A 19,374-nucleotide genomic window follows, 5' to 3' on the forward strand; every position below is an offset into this window, starting at 1 on the left:
ATTCGAAACTGGCCCCTATAAATGTCCTAACCCAACCCCCTCCAATGTACATGTCCTAACCCAATAATACACGAGACCCTCTTCTTGGAACCAAGTATGGTTTCGTCGATATTCCAATGTACAGTTTTGCTTGTACAGTTGTACAGTTCCGCCCCCCCCGCCTACCCAACCCCCCCCCCACCCACCCAACCACCTCCAATGTACAGTCCCCCCCCCCACCTATCCGACCCCCCCCACCCCACCTACCCAACCTCCTCCAATGTACAGTTTCTACGTCAAATGTATATACTCTCTTTTTTAGACTCTTTTTGTATCACAAACAGTACTGTATTTGTAAATCTGGTATGTCATAAATGTATAGATGTAGCAGTACTGTCTATCTGTATGTCGTGTATGTCATATATGTTATGATTAATTGAAAATGGGGGACCCTGATGTAAAGAGGACGAAAGTCTTTCTCTGGTCTGCATCCCCTTAACAAATGTGTGTATTGAGCTGTACAGTACTGTACCCATTCTGCAATCTGTTAATAAAGTTTTCAATCAATCAATCAATCAATCTATCAATCTATCAATCAATCAATGTGTGGTGTACCATGTGAAAGCTCTGGCAGGAGTTACTGGACAAAAATCGGCCGAATAAAGAAATAAAGATACAATATGGATTACATTAATATTGTTGTATAGTTTGTTTGAAGTATTATATTTAGACTTGGTTTGCAAAATGAATGGACGTGATGAATGAGGACCCTGACACCTGAGAGGAATGACAGTGGACAACAGGGACAGTGAAATATCTATTTAAGCAGTATATTAGTGCAGCATTGTGTTGAGACCTAAATGGGTCATGGCACAACCCAGTAAGATTAAGAAGTAGCCTATGTCTAGATGCATTCATTCAAATTTGATATTTATTCTTTGAGTCACCGGCTGAAAAGGTTTCATGAACATCTGTACTATTTGACCGTTTACTTGCTTTATTTCACTGCAATTTGTTTTCCATCAACTTTGAGTTTATGTGGAACTATAGGCTATTCTGTTCCAAATATTTACGTCACCATTTTTGTCTATAGGCACTAATGGAGTAATGATTACATGATTCAATTTCTATGGCTTTTATGCATGTTTATGTTCCAAACATTGATGTCAAAATCCTCAATCAGTCAGTGTGATTTGTTTGGGACCTCAGGTGAGTTTGTATGTGTCTTGACGGCACTAGGACCGGGCAGAAAGCAAGAAACCAATTTTCTATACTTGGCAGGCAAGCTGGTTTCTACTGTATGTTTGTACTGATACAGAGAGGGACAGGCGGCAGACGAAGAAGCATTTTGCCATCACTCTGGTCTCTGACCCATATAGTTATTCTAAAAACACCTCCATCTCTGTCGTATTTACTAATAAGTAAGCGCAGGTAGGGTAAGTTAACTAGGGTTGTTTCTAGCGAGAACAGCTTCATCCGCGAGAGACAGCTGTTTTGGCGTCTCTACCTACACCCTTCCTAAACCATCTCTGGAGAGGGTGCGCTCGCAGGCTTCGTCCGCTCTTCCGTCAAAATCTGAAGCAGATTTTTGAGCACCAGAAATAAACCATCTGGATATCATCTTTCCCTTCTCCATTAGTTCTCATTCAGCTAATTTTTTTTTTTGCGACTGCACGGATCGGAGAAAAAAAACCTAGCCACACCGGCGAGAGCTCTACTTCGGAGTGAAGACTCGCCGTCTGCTTGGCGGTGACGGCCGGTGTGTCTAGCCGGCTTTCAGCGCGCCTGGTGTGGACTGATGCTGGAGGTGGGCATGCCTTCATCCCAACCCGCAGCCGGGTCGGAGTACTGGATTGACGGCTCCAACAAGGAGACCTTGGCTGAGTACTATGAGGTGGAAACAGAGCTGGGACGGTAAGCAGATTCATTCAACACACCCAGAATCACTTTCTTTATTCCCAAAAAGGCATCATATACTGTAACATAATGTGCTGATTAGTGTGGTAATTAAACAGCATATATACCGCCACATGAAAACATCTTGGTTGCTGCTTAGATTATATACACAGTTACATAACATTAACATACTGGCCCATTTATACCTGACAGCAGCTAGACCACGAGACATTTGCACACGTGTAAATACACCCCAACAAGAAAAACAAAAAGGATTAGCCTATATTTGTCCTAATTTGATTGAAATCGAATCTTCCTGTGTGTATTTCAACCTGTGTTTAATTATGACTGGAAGAAGAAGAAAAAAAATCGAGATCCATATGTCACATAGGGGTCACTTAATTGATCCAGTCCATTCGGTTAGTGCTGCTGGAATACACACACAGTTCCAAAACAGTGATACACGAGATAAAAGAGACATTGTGAAGAAGAGTGAATGAAAAATAAAACAGTGTGAATGAAATAATTAGGTTGAGTTGGTGCTCCGGAGACACACTAATATAGATAGACGTTTGGATACAACGACCGACGGCTTCTCAGTTACAGTGGGTGACAATATTGTCACAAGGAAAGACGAAATTACCTACCTGGGTTCCATCCTAGAGGCAAATCTTTCCTGTGACAAAATGGCATCCAATGTAATAAAAAAAGTCAACCAACGAACTAGATTCTTGTACCGGATCTCCTCTCTGGTAAACAAGAATACCCTGAAGACTCTGGCAGGAGCACTCATTCAAGGGTACTATGACTATGCGTGCACCTCATGGTACCAAAGCACCTCAAAGGCGCTTAAAACAAAATTACAAACATCACAAAACAAACTGGTCAGACTACTACTTGACCTGAACCCCAGAACCCACCTCACCCCTGCCCACTTTGACAACCTAGGATGGCTTAGAGTAGACGACAGAGTACAGCAACTTGCAATGGGCCTGGTCTTCAAGATACACTATACGACCGGGGTGCCCATGTACATGTCAAAATACTTCCCAAAGGTCAGTGAATACCACAACCACTACACCAGAGGAAGCTCAACAAATCATGTTAAACCCAGATTCGGCTCAAACAAGGGACTAAACACGTTTCGCAATTATGCCACAACAATGTGGAACGCCCTACCCAAAGCTGTAAAGGAATGTGAATCCCTGCCCACATTCAAAACCGCTCTTAAAGAGCACCTACGGGAGGCTGCAATTCGAAACTGGCCACCGTAAATGCCCAAAACCCCCACCACCTTCTAATAGACAGTCTCCTCCCCACCGCATGTATATATTCCCTCCCCGCCGTATGTATATTTCCCTCCCACCCACCCACCCCCTCCTAATGTACAGTCCCCTCCCCATCATATGTATATACTCTGTCAGGATCTAGGGGTAACAGTACTGTATATTTGAATACCGCTTATGTCACAAATGTATCAGTACTAAATACCTATATGTCCCTATGCCATAAATGTCATGTATGTTGTGTATGTCATAAATGTCTATATGAAATGAAAATGGGGGACCCTGATGGAAACAAGACAAACGTCTTTCTCAGGTCTGCATCCCCTTAACAATTGTATGTATTGAGCCGTACTGTATTGTACCCATTCTGCAATCTGTTAAATAAAGTTTTCATTCATTCATTCATTCACAATTAGGCTAGGTAACAAAACGGTCACAACAGTGATACATGATAGGCCTACCGAGGGACATATCCTACAGAATATGACGGAGTGGTGGGGGCCCAAACCATATGGCTAATCAAAACGTTAAACTGAAATCAGAATGTTACAGGTGCACTATGCAGTTTCAGGGGATTTGTTCACATTGGCAATTTGGCATATAACCTGCAATTAGTGTACAAAACATATTTACTATACATGTAATCCTTATTTTTATGATTGTATCTTATGTCATAATGAATCAAAACAAAATAATTTTGCGGCACTGTCACTGTGAACAGCTTCCTTTGAAGGTTTGTAAACAAAATTGCGGTCCCTGCCAATGTAAACAACCGCAGTGAAACAGCAACTTTTCAGGCAGATTTCTAGCTTCAAACAGTGTTCCAGGCCCCCAATTTCCTCTGATAGTTTGTTCATTCAGTTATGAAAACATACCATATAATTTTTTTTTATTCTCTGAGTTTGAAATTTCTCTCCCAAAGCTGCATAGGGCACCTTTAACTCATTCAGCGCCGTTCACGCATATATACGTGTTTGTCCGCCAATCGAATAACGCCAAGCACGTATATTGAATCGTTATTTCTTTTATTAGCTATTTCCATTCATAAACATGCAGGCAGCTGTGTGTTATCACTGGGGATGGGTCCAATACCGCGGGCGGGGTCTAAATGCATCGACGAGGGTAACCCCCCCCCCCCCGTTCATGTTCAATGCTGGATAACGCTGGGAACACGATCGCGATCAGTACTTGGAATGGCGATCAGATAATTGGATTATTATTTTTGCAGTACATCATAGACAAGGTCAGGGCTATATGTTGTCAATCTTGCGTTGATCCGATAATTATTTCCCCGCGATCGGAGCGTGTGTCTGGTGTGTGTGTGTGGCGTGTCCTGTTGGTTGCGATCAAAGCACGGGGGGGCGGCTTCCCCCCCCTTTCATGCATCCATGATGAAACATAATACCGATAATCTAGCATTGATTTCAGATAGATTATTGATCCAGGTGAGGAATGGCACGATTTATAGTGAAATGCAGTAAAACGCTGTTTGGTGGAGTTTCCTGGGATTACACAGAATTACTCTGAAACTATACTCATATTCACCACGGTATAAAACAGGAATGTATTGATGAAACAATTATCTGTTTTTTGCATCTTGACCATAAGAAACTCAATGACAATCAACTATATCATTAGATCCATAACTATAATATTTAATATAGTTTTAGCACTACAAACACCGCCATGTACCCCCATTTCATTACAGCACTGGCACAAACGGTCATACGCCCACAGCGACCTCTGGCGTCCAATGAGTTAACAAATTGTGTCCTCCCGGAGAGTCAGCATTGCCTTGGCTTGGGCTGATCGCTATACTAACTCGTTTGGCTGGGCGGTCAGGTGGCGTAGCGGAGATTGTGCTCGTCACCAATGCAAGAGGCTGCGGTCTCGACTCCCGGAGAGTCAGCATTGCCTTGGCTTGGGCTGATCGCTATACTAACTCGTTTGGCTGAGTTAGGGGGAGGGAAGCCGTGGGTGGGTCCTGGGCGTTGTGGACAGCGACCCCTACAGTTCGGTCGGGGCGCCTGCACAGCGAGGGTAGGATCTGGAGAGAGGTAGTGCGACCTTCCACATGTTACACTCTCCCAGTGAGAATCTGCGCTGCCAGGCTGGCTGCCGGCTGGCTGCACATGCGTGTGACAGTCTCCGGCCTCTCGGACAAACAGTAGGGGGGGTGCGCAACAACCAGGAAGGGGGTTGGGAATTGGCATAACGACTAACAGTGGGATGGGAGAAAAATCGGAAAAAGGAGGGGGAAAAAGATAATTATAAAAAAAAAAAAAAAAAGGATTGTGTTGACCCCTCCAAAGAAAAAATAGGCAGCATTGGAATAAATGTATTTTGTGCTGACGCATGGTTCTGTGGGACTAATTAATTTTTTACCGCAGGGGGGCATAATCCCACGGGGCAATGCATTGGCAACTTGTTTTGCATGATAAGATATACCTCCGTGAATATTATTGCACGGATCGGAATACGGGCGCGCGCGTGTGAGCGTGCGTTATGATATTTTGCAACAGGTTGACAGTGATACAGTGAGTGCTCTCTTGACAGAGAGAGAGAGAGAGAGACATAAGTCCCCTCTCTCTCAATGCAGTGTGCTCCGAGACTCGCACCGTATGAGCCTCTCTCTCCCTCTCTCTATCTGTCTCTCCCTCTCTCTCTCTCTCTCTCTCTCTCTCTCTCTCTCTCTCTCTCTCTCTCTCTCTCTCTCTCTTTTCTCTCTTTTGAGGAAGTGCTGACTGACAGGGAAACCGATTCCGCATTATTTCCACTCGCTCCATTCTGATCATAATTTCAACGTATCACAGTTGATTGTGGGCGGGCGGTGGCAGATCAGCACCTTCCTACGTCAGTGAGCGAGTCAATTCTGAATGGCTTGGTTCAGTGGGGGAGGTTCTTGTCTGAGCTGAACTTAAGAAACGGGACTGGCTAGAGATTTCACATCTAGTCAGTGTTGGTACAACCCCACATTGCTAGAAAACAATGCAAACCACTGGAAAAGGCCATTTATAAGATAGGGGACCTTTAACACTTTGAGTGCCACTCACGAGATATCTCGGGTTTATTTATAGGTGGTTGAAAGCCACTCACGAGATTTCTCGATTTCTCGATTTTTTTTCTTCTTTTTTTTAGCGATCTGAAATCATATTGCATCACCCGAGCCTACCCGAGTATAGCCGAGCGGCGCCGGCGATCATTGTGGAAAAAAGCGCCCCCTGTCGTCTCCCAGATGACATAAGTGATTTTGGAATGGACTCAATGAAAATGAATGGGGAAAAAAATCCGGTACTCCACATTTTCCAGTCCACTGATCCAGCCAGGGTTACCACAGTTCATTCTGGAACCTCAGATCCCCGCTGATCATGGAGTTCTACAGTATCGCGTTGGATCCATACACGTATCGATTTTTTCGAATGGTGATCAGGAATTGGAATATACCAGTTGGATACCATCTGATGTCAGGTACAGTAAGGACTCTATGTTATCAGTGTTAGGATAATCAGAGTAAGTTTGATGAAGATATAGGCTGTTTTGTGAAATGTCTTCTTTCGGTTTCACTGTAAAATTCCGAGAGGAAATCAACGGAGCGATTATCCGTGCGCGGCCGTAATGTGCTTGCGTGCACGTATAATATTGATCATCTAGCGTTTATTTGAAAACGATTCATAAAAAGGCAGACGAATATCAACGTTGTGGAATATTCCAGTAAAAGACGATTTTCATAGAATGCTCCAGAATGAGCTGTTTTTTATCTGAAAATGGGTGCTTTTCATAATGCTCTGAAACGGAAACGACGCGATAAAAAAACAATCTGCCTTGACAGCACTTGTTAAATTCTGCCTTGGTTTATACTGTACCCTGAACTACAGAATTGACGATTGAAGCATTCTCCAAGTTGCTTACACTTTTATTATAATCTCACGTTGACATTCTTCATCCAGCTCTCCACATAGCTGTGTCACTCTCAACTCCGTTCGTGCGGAAACAAAACCTTAGTTTAATATAGACCTATTGTAACATCCCTTTTCTTTTACTGAACTAAAAGATCCTATTGTAACATCCCTTTTCTTTTACTGAACTAAAGGGAGCTAAACAGTGAATGACGTTAATATCGAACTAACATGGAGCTAAACGTTAATGACATAAAAATCTACTTTCAAAACCATTATTTTTTCTCTTTCTTTTTTTTCTTTCTCTTGAACACACTGTGCCCCACACACTCAGCTTGCATAGTCCATGAGATATCCTGGTCTAGCAACTGCTCGACCCGATCTTGTGGTTACAGTCTGTGTGTCCCCTATGTCCCTGCCCAGAGTAGCGGTAGACTCCGGTGTGCTGTGGGTCTCAACTGATACAGTCAGGTCCGGCCCACCTGGCTCTGTGCCCCTGTCCCGTCTCAGGTGTCGTCGATTTCGTCGAAGAACAGTTCCGGTGTCCAGCTCTACTCTGTAGGATCTGTGGTCAACAGGCTGCACCACTGTCGCCTTTCTCCAGCTTGTGTGCGGTTCGAAGGGTTGAATTCTGACATGCTCTCCTACTTTTAGCGTGTCCAAATCTCTCGCTGTTCTGTCGTAGTATTTTGCTTGTCTCATTTGTCCTCGTCTCATCTGCTCTGACGTTGTGCGTTTCACCTCCTGCTGCAGAAGACTATCCCTCGTTGGTAGCAGGGTTCTGGTCCTCCTACACATCAGTCTCTGAGCTGGGCTTGTGTCTAGCCCTTGAGATGGAGTGTTGCGGTGATCCAACATCGCCAGGTATGGGTCCTCCCCTGCCGCCTTGGCTTTCATCATGAGTCTCTTCGCCGTTTTGACCGCCGACTCTGCTTTCCCGTTGCTTTGAGGGTAGCCAGGGGATGACGTCTGGTGTTTAAATCCCCACAACTGACTGAACCTCTCGAACTCGTGTGAAGAGTATTGTGGCCGATTGTCCGAAACCACAACATCTGCGATCCCCTGACGAGCAAAGTGAGACTGGAAAATAGTCTTTGATAATGCGATGGGCAGATTAGACACATAGCCATAATTTAAAACATAGATTAGGCGATATTAACGTTAACATTGGCGCCGATGGTGGCATTCAGCCGGTAAAAAGGAAAACCTGGCGTGGCGCTCAAAGTGTTAAGAAATAAAAGAAAATATATCAATAACATGACTTGTACTGAAGTGCAAATGCTTCTTTAAATTAGACGTGCAGTCAGGGACAGACTCAGACTAAAGGAATGGCACCAGCCCTGCACCATCGAAGCACATCCAAACACACCAGCCCTTAATACCACCACCTATAGGCTAAGCATAATGGATGGATATTCTAGGGTAGTGGTACTCAGACTTGACCAAGTCAGGAGCCACATTGACTAAATATATTTCTGAAAGTGAAACAAAAACACCTTGTTCCTCAAACCAAACCAGGCTACTAGGCGATTTACAAGCTATGAAAAAGCATAATCACGTAGGCCTACAGTGTGCTGTACTTGTAGGCTACTGAAATGTATTACCAACATTACCATGGCAACATTAACTATTAATACACATAGCAAAATCACAAGCAGTGTATTATTGTCATTAACGGTTTCCTCTGGGAATTCAAGTGCCTCACGTGTCCCTGTAGTAGCCTATAGACAGACCATCAGCACAAAGTCCATTTATATAGTAAAGTCCAAAACATCTCTACTAGCCTAAAGTCCATAACCATAGAAATAGAATAATATAGTAGGATACAGAGCCTGACCACCACAAAGTCCATAATGGCAGCTTTAGATTATCTCTCCCCCCAGGTAGGATAACAGCAGGGAGAGACAGAGCGAGGGGAGGCACATAAAAAAGAGTTTACATTTGTATCTCAGCTGTGGAATGGTCTGCACCAGTTGATATTTTATCATCTTGGTTAGAAAGGCTTCTCTAGGCTGTAGTCGAAAGTACAACCATCCTCTAGAATGAGCACCTCCCTAAGATTTTCATTGACAACAACCACATCAGGGGTGTTAGCAGTGATGTTAGAGAACGCTTCTGAATCATCACTACACACATGAAACATGCTCGGCTTCCCAGTAGAGTGTTTATAAAGCACTATGGAAGACAAAATGGAAGTGATATATTTTTTAATCAAATCCACTATTCTGTCGTGCCTACAGATGTAAAGCCCCTTGTATACATGGCAATCATTTAAGATTTGAGACGTGGTTTCAGCTATTTGTTTGTGACCATGATGTATACAGCAAAGAGCATGACTGTCAGGAAGCCAGATGGAAAGATTGAGCTTGGTTGGTAAAACCTGCAGCTTTAGATTCTTTCTCTCCCCATGTAAGACAACAGGAGGGAGAGACAGAGGGAAGGCACACACACACACACACACACACACACACACACACACACACAGACACACACACATACACGCACGCACGCACACACACACACACACACACACACACACACACACACACACACACACACACACACACACACACACACACACACACACACACACACACACACACACACACACACACACACACACACACACACAGGCTCTGTGCTACCTGTGGAAACGATGATCCGAAGGGGCAGTTCCCTTCTGTTTGACTTTTTAGTTTTCAGTTATTTCGCCTCCTTCATAAAGGTCAGTAGGCCACCTTACTGGACGTTGGTTGTTTTCACAAAGCCGACAAATGCAACTCATCTTTGAAACTCTGATCTACTCTTATTTAGCATTTTTACAATTCCTTTTTGCCATTTTAGCTTAACGTTACAGTAACTGAGCTTCCCACTGACAGGACGAGTGCACAGGAGTGGGAGGGGGTGTTAAAGGTGCTATACATTACATATCATTCAGCCACTAGATGTTGCACTACTAGAGCACCAGTATGTCATTTATCCAATCACATTTCCATGTGGGGAAATGGGAACTAGGGAGGGGACGCGTCTATGCTTTTACCAACGCGTTTGTGTTTCCGGGTTCCCGTTTTGCGCTCTGATTGGCCACTGACCTACGCTAGTACGCCCCCCTCGCTATGAGCGTAGCAGGACCCTGAAATGCAAATGCGTATCGCAGTACTGCCTTCAGGAACAGCTGTTTCCGCGTGACTTTATGTGCGGGCTCGCTCTGAGGGAAGGAGGCTGTTCATATTCATTTCTACACATTGGGTAGAAATGTAGCTGTATTTCGCTGTAGGCCGCAGCAGCTGGTGATAGAAATATAGCCTATATTTCTATCACTAGCTGCTGCGGTCTACAGCGAAATGCAATTCATGCCACGAAACTGCCTAAAATATATTATATACAATATATAGTTTTCTATATAATTGTATCAACAGATAGTAGGTACAGTAGTGCACACATGCACTGCATGGCACAATATAGGGCGAATGTCTCTAGCCGAGAGGGGCTGCTGATTTGGGGGGGATAGATTCGTTCAGGTGTGGCTGGTGATGTGAGACGCGCGGCCGCTTGTGTGCACCTCGAGGCGGGCAGCATCAGCGCGAGGCAGCCCCCCCCCCCCCGCATCTCTCTCCCAGACCCGTCAATAGGTCACCCTAACCCCGCTACATTTCTACCCAATGTCAGGGTATTTTATAACGTTAGCGTTTGGCCATTTCCTGACCAATATGCATAAACATTTTTCTTCTAATGAGCACATAATGTGAGTATAATGTGCAGCTGGTTGAAACGTTGGGATATTATGTATAAAATGTAGAAATGAATATGAACGGCCTCCTTCCCTCAGAGCGAGCCCGCACATAAAGTCACGCGTAAACAGATGTTCCTGGAGGCAGTACTGTGATACGCATTTGCATTTCAGCGTCCTGCTACGCTCATAGCGAGGGGGGCGTACTAGCGTAGGTCAGTGGCCAATCAGAGCGCAAAACGGGAACCCGGAAACACGAACGCGGACACATGCACGCAACATGTAAACAACAACATTCACCCACAAAAACATTTTCAAATCAAATTCTTTGGTGGGGGGAAAGCAATACTTTTATATAATATCTTTCTAAAACCTGATGTATTGTAAAAAAAACTTTAAAAAAAACAAGATTACTCCACATTAAAATGTGTATCTACAGTGTAACTGAGGGGTACAATTCCCTGACTGTATTATATAAGTATGGTATCATTAAACCACTACTGTCTTATGTACATTACTACTGGCCATACAGTACACAGGTATCTTAGATGAACACTTCCCACAATGACACGGTTCCACACAAAACTGGGTTTAAGAATATTTATTAGCAGCAATGATAGTATATATAACAATACTTTACGTAGGGTGCGCTTATAAGGCAAAAGAATGTGCGTAAGCAAATCAATAACGTATGTCTATTCTCATATTACGCAGGAGATAATGAATACAACCTGAATCTTAGGAATTATATCTATGGTACTCTAGTAAGGCAGCGGGAGATACTGGTAGGGTCCCTCCGGTTGTAGGCCAGCAAGGGGAGAGGATTTGTCGGTAGTAGAGTCTGGGTCAACGATGAATAGAGAGACTCCAAGTACAGGAGACGGTGCAATAAGCTCTTGATCCGCAGACGAATAACAGCTGTTCTCCGTGGCATGCAGCTCCGCATGGAAGAAAGCTAGCCAGCCTCAGGCTTCTGAGAGGCGGGCTCGACGTTGCTCCTCACAGGGTAAATCCCACACAATTGTGGGTGTAGGCGATTCTCCACTCCATCAATTACAGGACCAAAGCAAATATAATCCAGCCGAAAAGGGCTATGTAGTCGTCGGGTAGATTATCCAGGGTACATGTCCACACGGTCCTCGTCTAGGGCTCCTCGGGTGAAAGCGCCAGGGTAAGCAGCCCAGCCTGGATAAGCACACTAGCTGGTACGAGGAAACGTTGATGATGCTGGTCACTGTAGAACGGTAGCCGCACGATACACTATACATAAATAGACTATTACTGAATTAATAGAATAGGTCGAACTCGACGGTACAGCGTTAAACTCTGATACTTCAGTTATTAATTCGCACGCGGTCTCAATGCTCTATTTGGGGCCAAACAGGCCATACTTCACCGCACGTTGTATCGTGGGTGAGGCTTCAACTTATTGGGTAACTTAACTTCTGTATTCACCTGCGCCGTATTTATACGTTAGGTGAACAAACTAGTACCAGCCCTATTCCTGTCTCGTATCCTTGCGCAGAGCCGTTCATGTCCAGGCAAGTCTTTGGCGGTGACTTTGAACCAGACCTTGGGGGTATGGCAATGGCGCCTAGGGGACCGCTGTCCAATAGGAGAACGAAATATTATGGTCTGTACTAGGTTAAAGGGATATTCCGTGTATATGTACAAGGAATACACAAGGGATATCAAACGATATACAAATATTATGCAATATATATCAATCAATAAATATATATATTCGGTTTAATCTGATCCTTCGTAACAGCCGCCTCCTAATTAGTCCCACCTAATTAGATAAGCAGAGACAGATTAACCGCACTGTCCACTACTCAATGTCTGTTGTGAGGGTAGGGCAGTTCACAAAGTCAGGGGGTCATGGTCGTCATCAAGAGTGTCGGGGAGCCTTGGCAACTCTATTAGCCTCGCCACGGGCCGGGTGTATGTCCGCCCTTGGACGAGCACTTCTGCCGCTCTGACCTTTCCGTCGGCACCAGCGATCACTTTGCTTACGCGGCCGGCCGGCCACATAGCTCGGGGTAGTGACTGGTCTATAATCATGACGACTGTTCCTTCTGTCAAATTGTCTCTTTCTTTCACCCATTTCTGGCGGGTCTGTAGAGACGGTAGATAGTGGAGTAGGAAACTGTTCCAAAACTTGTCAGCCAATACTTGACTGTACCTCCACATTCTTCGGCCGTTCGCTTCTTCAGGCCTGTACACTGTCTGTGGTAGCGCGGGGTCCAGCCGCCCCATCAAGAGAGTGTTGGGGGTGACTGGGTCGACATCTGCTACATCACTTGAGACGTAACCGAGGGGCTTTGAGTTCAATACTCCCTTGATCTCCGTGAGGACTGTCGTTAGGACTTCTTCCGCCACGGTCTGGGCCCCAAGCACGGCGTACAGGGCTGTCTTTATTGAACGTACTTCTCGTTCCCAAGTTCCACCGAAGTGAGGTGCATTCGGGGGATTAAACTGGAAATCAATCTGATATGGAGCGAGGTGGGTCTTAAGTTCTGGGCCCATAGCTTGGAAGCTCTCTCAGCTCTCTTTCTCCGCCTTTGAAGTTTGTCCCGTGATCAGATAATAATATAGACGGTTTCCCTTTCCGCAATGTGAATCTTCGGAAGGCCATAAGGAATGAGTCTGTGCTCATGGTTGGAAGGAGTTCTATGTGTATCGCTCGGGTGGTCATGCATTTGAATACAATACCCCACCGCTTCTCAGTCCCTCTTCCTTTTTTTACATACAGCGGGCCGAAACAGTCCATACCGGTGGAGTGAAAAGGCTTGTCGCCGAGTCGGAGGCGACAGGGGGGTAGGTCAGCCATCCGGGGTATACTGGGCTGTGCTCGCCATTTACGACAGTCTAGACAAGTCCGCTGGAAGCGTCGTACTGCTTCTCTCCCTTGCAGTATCCAATAACGACGTCTGATCTCCGCGAAGACTCTCTCTGCCCCGGCGTGATGCACGTCCTCGTCGTATTTCTTTATGATAAGCTCTGTGACCTTGTGTCGGCTGTTTAAGACTATCGGGTACTTGACGTCATCCGGTAAGTCTGGGGCTCTCCTCAGACGACCACCCACTCTGATGAGATTATGGGCGTCGCTCTCAGGGGCTAAGTGGAGCAATCTGCTGTCTGACGGGACTGGCTTTGATCCCTGTAGACAGTCTAGCTCGTCGGGGAACGAGTCTCTCTGGGCTCGCTGTAGCAGAAGGAGTTCTGCTTCTTCGTAGTTAGCTGCAGTAATGTCAGTAGTGGGCTGAACCTCTGGGTGGTGCCACAGGAATGTCTTTAGCTGCGCACTCTCAAGGGTGAGGCAGTCGTCTATGTTGGGGTCTGTGGGGACGAGTGTGTGTGTCAACCCACAGAACATAGATTTCTTCTTCTCTGCCTCCTCTTCACTCGCCTCCCGTGGGGTGGCCACTCTTCTTCCGGGAGCTTGAGGAACTCGGGCCCGTCACTATATAGATTGTGACGGGTGAGGTCATCCAGGGACATTCCCCGGGTGATGACGTCAGCTGGGTTGTGTTTTGTGTCCACATACCTCCAGCTTGCTGCTTCTGTTAAATCTTGGATCTCTGTGATTCTGACTCCCACGAAGACCTTGTATCTACACGAATCAGACTGGATCCATGTGAGTACGGTCATGGAGTCTGACCACAGGACTGTTCTTTGCACCGGAATGGTGAGTTCACGTTGGATTAACGTGGCGAGTTGCGCTCCTGCTAGGGCTGCGCAGAGCTCTAGACGCGGGATAGATTGTTGCTTGCGGGGGGCTATTCTTGAGCGAGCCAGGATGAAGGCAGTATGTATTTCTCCTCCCTCCTCTCGGGCCCGCAAGTAGGCCACCGAACCGTAGGCTACTTCGGAGGCGTCGCTGAAGACGTGCAGGTCCATCTGGCACGTCTCCGGCCTCACTGTGGGTGGGAAGTAGCTGCGGCGTATGTTGACACCTGGGAGTGAGCTGAGTTCTGTCTCCCACTCTCTCCATGTGGAGGCAAGGTGTTCGGGTATGGGGTCGTCCCAGCCCTGGTCCTTGTCCCATAACGCTCTTACAATCATCTTTGCCCTGGTGGTGTAAGGTAGAATACATCCCAACGGGTCATATTGTCTGGCGAGTGTTCTGTATACACTCCGTCTTGTGGTCGGTAGTGCAGTCGACCTTCCCTGCTCCTTGGTCAGGGGTGTGTGTTTATAATGGAGCGAGTCTGTTTTGAAGCGCCAGACTAGTCCTAATGTCATTTCTTGGGCTTCTCCTGGGATGGTCGCCATCCAGGTCTCGCTGCTTGCTGCCTTGTCCTCTGGGGAGAGGCTGCGCAATACTTGAGGGTCGCTGCTGGCCCACTGCCGGAGATCAAAGCCGCCTTTGATCAGGGAGGCGCGGAGCTTGAGTAGGAGGGCCTCGGCTTCTTCTGGCGTCGAGACGCTTTGCAGACAGTTGTCCACGTAGAAACTATTTCCTACACTTTGTCGGACCTCTTCATCAGCTGCTGGGTCCTCTGCGACGTGTTTTTGCAGTGCAAACGTAGCACAGCATGGGCTGCATGTGGTTCCGAAAGGGAGGACTTCCCATTGATAGATGGATGGTTGCTCATCCCCGATCCTCTCTATCCATAGGAACCGCAGCAGGGGCTTGTCCTCCTCCACTAGTCGCACCTGCAGGAACATCCCTTTGATGTCGCCGCTGATGGCCACCTTGTCTTGGCGGAAACGTAGTAACACGCCTAGTAGAGAGGGGCCGAGTGTTGGGCCGGGCAAGAGCTCTTTATTCAGATCTTGTGATCCGATCTGGTAGCTGCAGTTGAACACAATACGATCCTTGCCGTTGTGGTGGACTTTGTGGTGCGGCACGTACCATGATTCGGTCGTCTGATCGGCCTCTTTAATGTCAATTTTCTTTATGTGTCCCGCTGTGATTAGCTTGTCAATCTCAGCGCGGTACACAGTAGCTTGAGCGGGGTCTCTGGCTAGGCGCCGCTCTGTGTTCAATAGATACCGCTCCGTCGCTTCTTTTGGGGCGTGGAAGGTAGGCATACCCTCTCGCCTCAGGAGTGGAGTTGCGTATCTCATCACTCCGTTGACTTTGACTCTCTTTGTCCCCCGCTCGAGGAGGGCTATAGCATAAATGTCTTCCTTGGAACGAATGTGTTTCTTTTCGTTCTTAAAGGGCATTGTCTCTAGTGTCCATAGCCTCTCGACGTGCTGTATAGGGATGCCCCGATCGATCGGCCCCGATCGTTATCGGCCGATAATCAGTATAAATATGCGATCGGGGAATTCCGATAATTAGTCATATTCGCCGATCGCGGAAACTGATCAAGTGGATATCTCACTCGCTTGTCTCAGACGCACAGGACCTGCAAACTGCTCCTCCTCCCTAGCCCCGCCCGTACCCGTGTAGAGTTTGTAAACACGGAGGCGGACCTCCTCTGCTGAGTCTAGATAGTGCATTCGACCTGAGCTAACGTTAGCTACCTAGCTATCGTTACTGTTTAAACAAAATTACCCAGTCAACTATTCACTTTTAGTAGGCATTGTCTAACGGTATTTAGCCGGCTAGCTACTGATAGCTCCGGATATCAACAAATGCCCCAGGAAGTCCAGTAGCCCATGTTGATATCTCCGTTAGCTTGCGTTAGTTCACGGTTCAAAACGAAATGTCCGATTGAACTAAATAGTTGTCTTAACGTCATCTAGCCGGCTAGCAGTAGCTACAGATAGCTCCTGATATCAATGTCTTATAACATTGATTGAATGCGTATTCGAGCTGAGGGCTTGCTGAATGTGAAATGACCAAAGCATAACGTTACCAATAGGGTCCCGCTGCAGCGCCGGAGAATCCTTTTTGGAGCTAGGGCTACTAGAGTACACACAGACAGTGGAGCTGTTTGCAGATAGCGAGCATTTTGACTTGTTGCGTGGTGGCGATGTCTCGCAGATAATACAACTACAAGTCTAATTATATAATATATATATTTTATAAAAAAAAAAAAAAAAAAAACTTTTTATATAAAATAATTTTTAATTTCTTTTTAATCAAAAACGATCGGTATCGGATCGGTATCGGCCGATATGGCTCACGACGATCGGAAATCGGTATCGGTGGCAAAAAACGTGATCGGGGCATCCCTAGTGCTGTAGGAGGGTGGTGTCTTCTTCTGTCACTCTGGAGTGGAGGCAGCTAGTGGCTGCTGTTCGGTTAGGAGACCTAGAGAGGGGGCCTTGTAGTGTCCATCCTAGGCGGGTCTCGACTGCTGCAGGACAGCCTCTAGGCCCAGTGTGGACCCGGTCCATCGGGACGATGAGGTGTGCATGGTCGGATCCTATCAGCAGGGTCGGGGTGGCACCGTCTATGAGCGGTATAGGTAGTTGACGCAGGTGCACATATTTATCCGTCAGCTTGGCGATGGGGTAGGTGTACTGCGACAGGCCTATGTCTTGGCTGGTGAAGGCGTTAGTGATCCTATACCGTCTCTCTGGCTGCCCGCTTGCTGCGATAGTGAAGGAGACATTCTCGCCCTTTATCGTCTTTAGGTCTCTTCTTATTGTCCGAATCGTCATCGTTTCTTCGCTCCCCCGCAGCCCCAGCTGGGCCGCAGCGGACGCGAGGAGAAGGGTCTTCTCTGACCCGTCGTCAAGGACGGCGTAGGTGTCCATGACCTTGTCTTCGTAACTCAATGTTACGCGGACCACCTTCAAGAGCACCCGGGCGCCCCCGCTGCTGGCGGGGTCAATGTACATAACACTTGCCTTTGTGCTGCTTGAGGGTGCAGGCTTTCTTCTGTTACTGTCATGTAGGACGTCCAAGTGGGCTCCGTCACACCGACTACACCTCTTCTTTAAGCGGCAATCGGCTGCCATGTGACTGCGCGCACATCGGTAACAGCGTCGGTTGGACTTTATCCATTGACTCACCTCGTCGGCGGTCATCTTCTTGAACGTGTCACAGTGTGACAGCCAGTGTTCCTTTTCGCAGTACGGGCATACAATCTTCCACTTCTCTTTCATCGAGGGGGTACTGTGGTTCTTGTTGCTCGGTACTGATTCGGCTTGGTGCATGACGGTCACCAGTCTGCGGCCATCGTTTGCTCTCCTAGGTCCCTCTCTGGAGCTTGGTGTACTCTGCACGAACGTATCCAACCGTAGGCTGTTGACTTCTCTCGCCAGGAAGTCGGCTAGGTCTAGGAGGGATGGCTCGGGACCGTTAGGATCACGGTGGTCTCTTTGCCGCCTGAAGCGCTCTTGTCGGGCGGGCGGAAGCTTCTCTAAAATCCTCTCAACATTAGAGTTTGCGTACAGTTCGTGCATACCCTTTTCCTTTTGCGCCCCCAGCATCCCTACCAGGGATTGTACCTTGATAGACAGGTCATCTAGTGAACGATTGTCTGTGGCTGGGGGTAGACGGTCAATATTCCTTATCTCTTGTATTACGTAGTCCCATATGTGTCCATATCGTTGGTCGAGGGCTGCTAGAGCCGCGGTGTATGGGGTAGTAGAGGTGGAATATGCCAGCGCTATATTGTGCGCTCGGGGCACCTTGAGGTGCTTGAGTAGGATAGCATACTTGTACGGTTCATCAGTTACATCGGACATCATTGTCTCTAAGCACATTCGTAGCTCTGTGTACTGTGCTCTGTTCTCGTGTGTGAAGTCCGGGAACGTCGGTGTGCCAAGGTACGATGCCATGGATGGCTGGCACATCGGTGAGCGTTGGAGGAGAGGCCTCCTAGGCGAGTCTCCTCTTACGTGTCGTGGTGGGCTGGTACCTGCTGGGTACCAAGGCCCGCTTACCCAGGTGCTGTTCCTCTGGGCTGGTCGTGCATCAAGCTCACCCGTGAATTGAGTCGGGGGTCTGTAGCGCAGAGCCGCGGGGGTAAAGTCTGGGCTGTACTGGACCTCCTGGTCCTGTGGAGTACGGTGATGCTGTTGGGCTTGACTCTCCTCCTCTCCCTCTTCTTCTTCCTCTGGCAGGTCATCTAGATCCTGTAGTCGTCTATTTAGCCTCTCCGCGGTATAGGCCGGTTCTTCCCTGTTGCTGGGTCTCGCTTGGACCGGTCGGGGAAGGGGTTCGGAGAGGGGTATAGGCTCTCTCTGGTCGCCGGGCTCAGGGTCGCTTGATCGGGTAGAGGAGGGTGCCCTTGACCCTTGTCTTGACGAGGCCCTGGAGCCCCGTGCGGAGGGAGGGGGGGTTACCCTGGCAATCAGCTGCTCCATCATCCGCGCCTGTAATCGGTCGCGCTCGGCTTCGCGCTTGGTGAGAGCGAGGTCGCGCTCTGCTTCGCGTTGGGCACCGGCGGCGGCGCGCTGGGCTTCGGCGCGGTCTCTTTCCATATTCTCTTCCGTCTGGAGGCGTCTAGTCTCTAGGCGTATGCGGTCTTCGTCACTCCGTTGCTGCGCCTGAAAGCGCTCTCGTTCGGTCGCGGAATGTTCGCGTTCACTAAGGGCTTGCGCTTGGAGTTTCGCGTGGAAGCGTTCTTGTTCCATGGAAGAATGTTCGCGCTCTCTAAGCGTCTGTGCTTGGAGTCGATCGTGCTCGGTTGAGGCTGCCAGGCTGGCGACGAAGGCCTGTGCCAGCATCTTG

The 19,374-nt window shown here is 47.5% G+C and overlaps 1 protein-coding gene across 1 annotated transcript in view; it reads left to right on the forward strand.

The window, feature by feature from the left end:
• Positions 1 to 1,777: 1,777 nt before the first annotated feature.
• The window catches only part of camk4 (calcium/calmodulin-dependent protein kinase IV), a gene marked incomplete at both ends in the record, with an annotated part of 138,327 nt that continues 120,730 nt past the window's right edge, over positions 1,778 to 19,374 (forward strand). The window contains one exon of the mRNA XM_084324956.1: positions 1,778 to 1,893. Coding sequence (XP_084181082.1) covers positions 1,778 to 1,893 — 116 coding nt within the window. The remainder of the gene's footprint in view (positions 1,894 to 19,374) is intronic.

This window comes from Notolepis coatsorum (genome assembly GCF_963971535.1).
Source record: "Notolepis coatsorum genome assembly, chromosome: 11".
NCBI lineage: Eukaryota > Metazoa > Chordata > Actinopteri > Aulopiformes > Paralepididae > Notolepis > Notolepis coatsorum.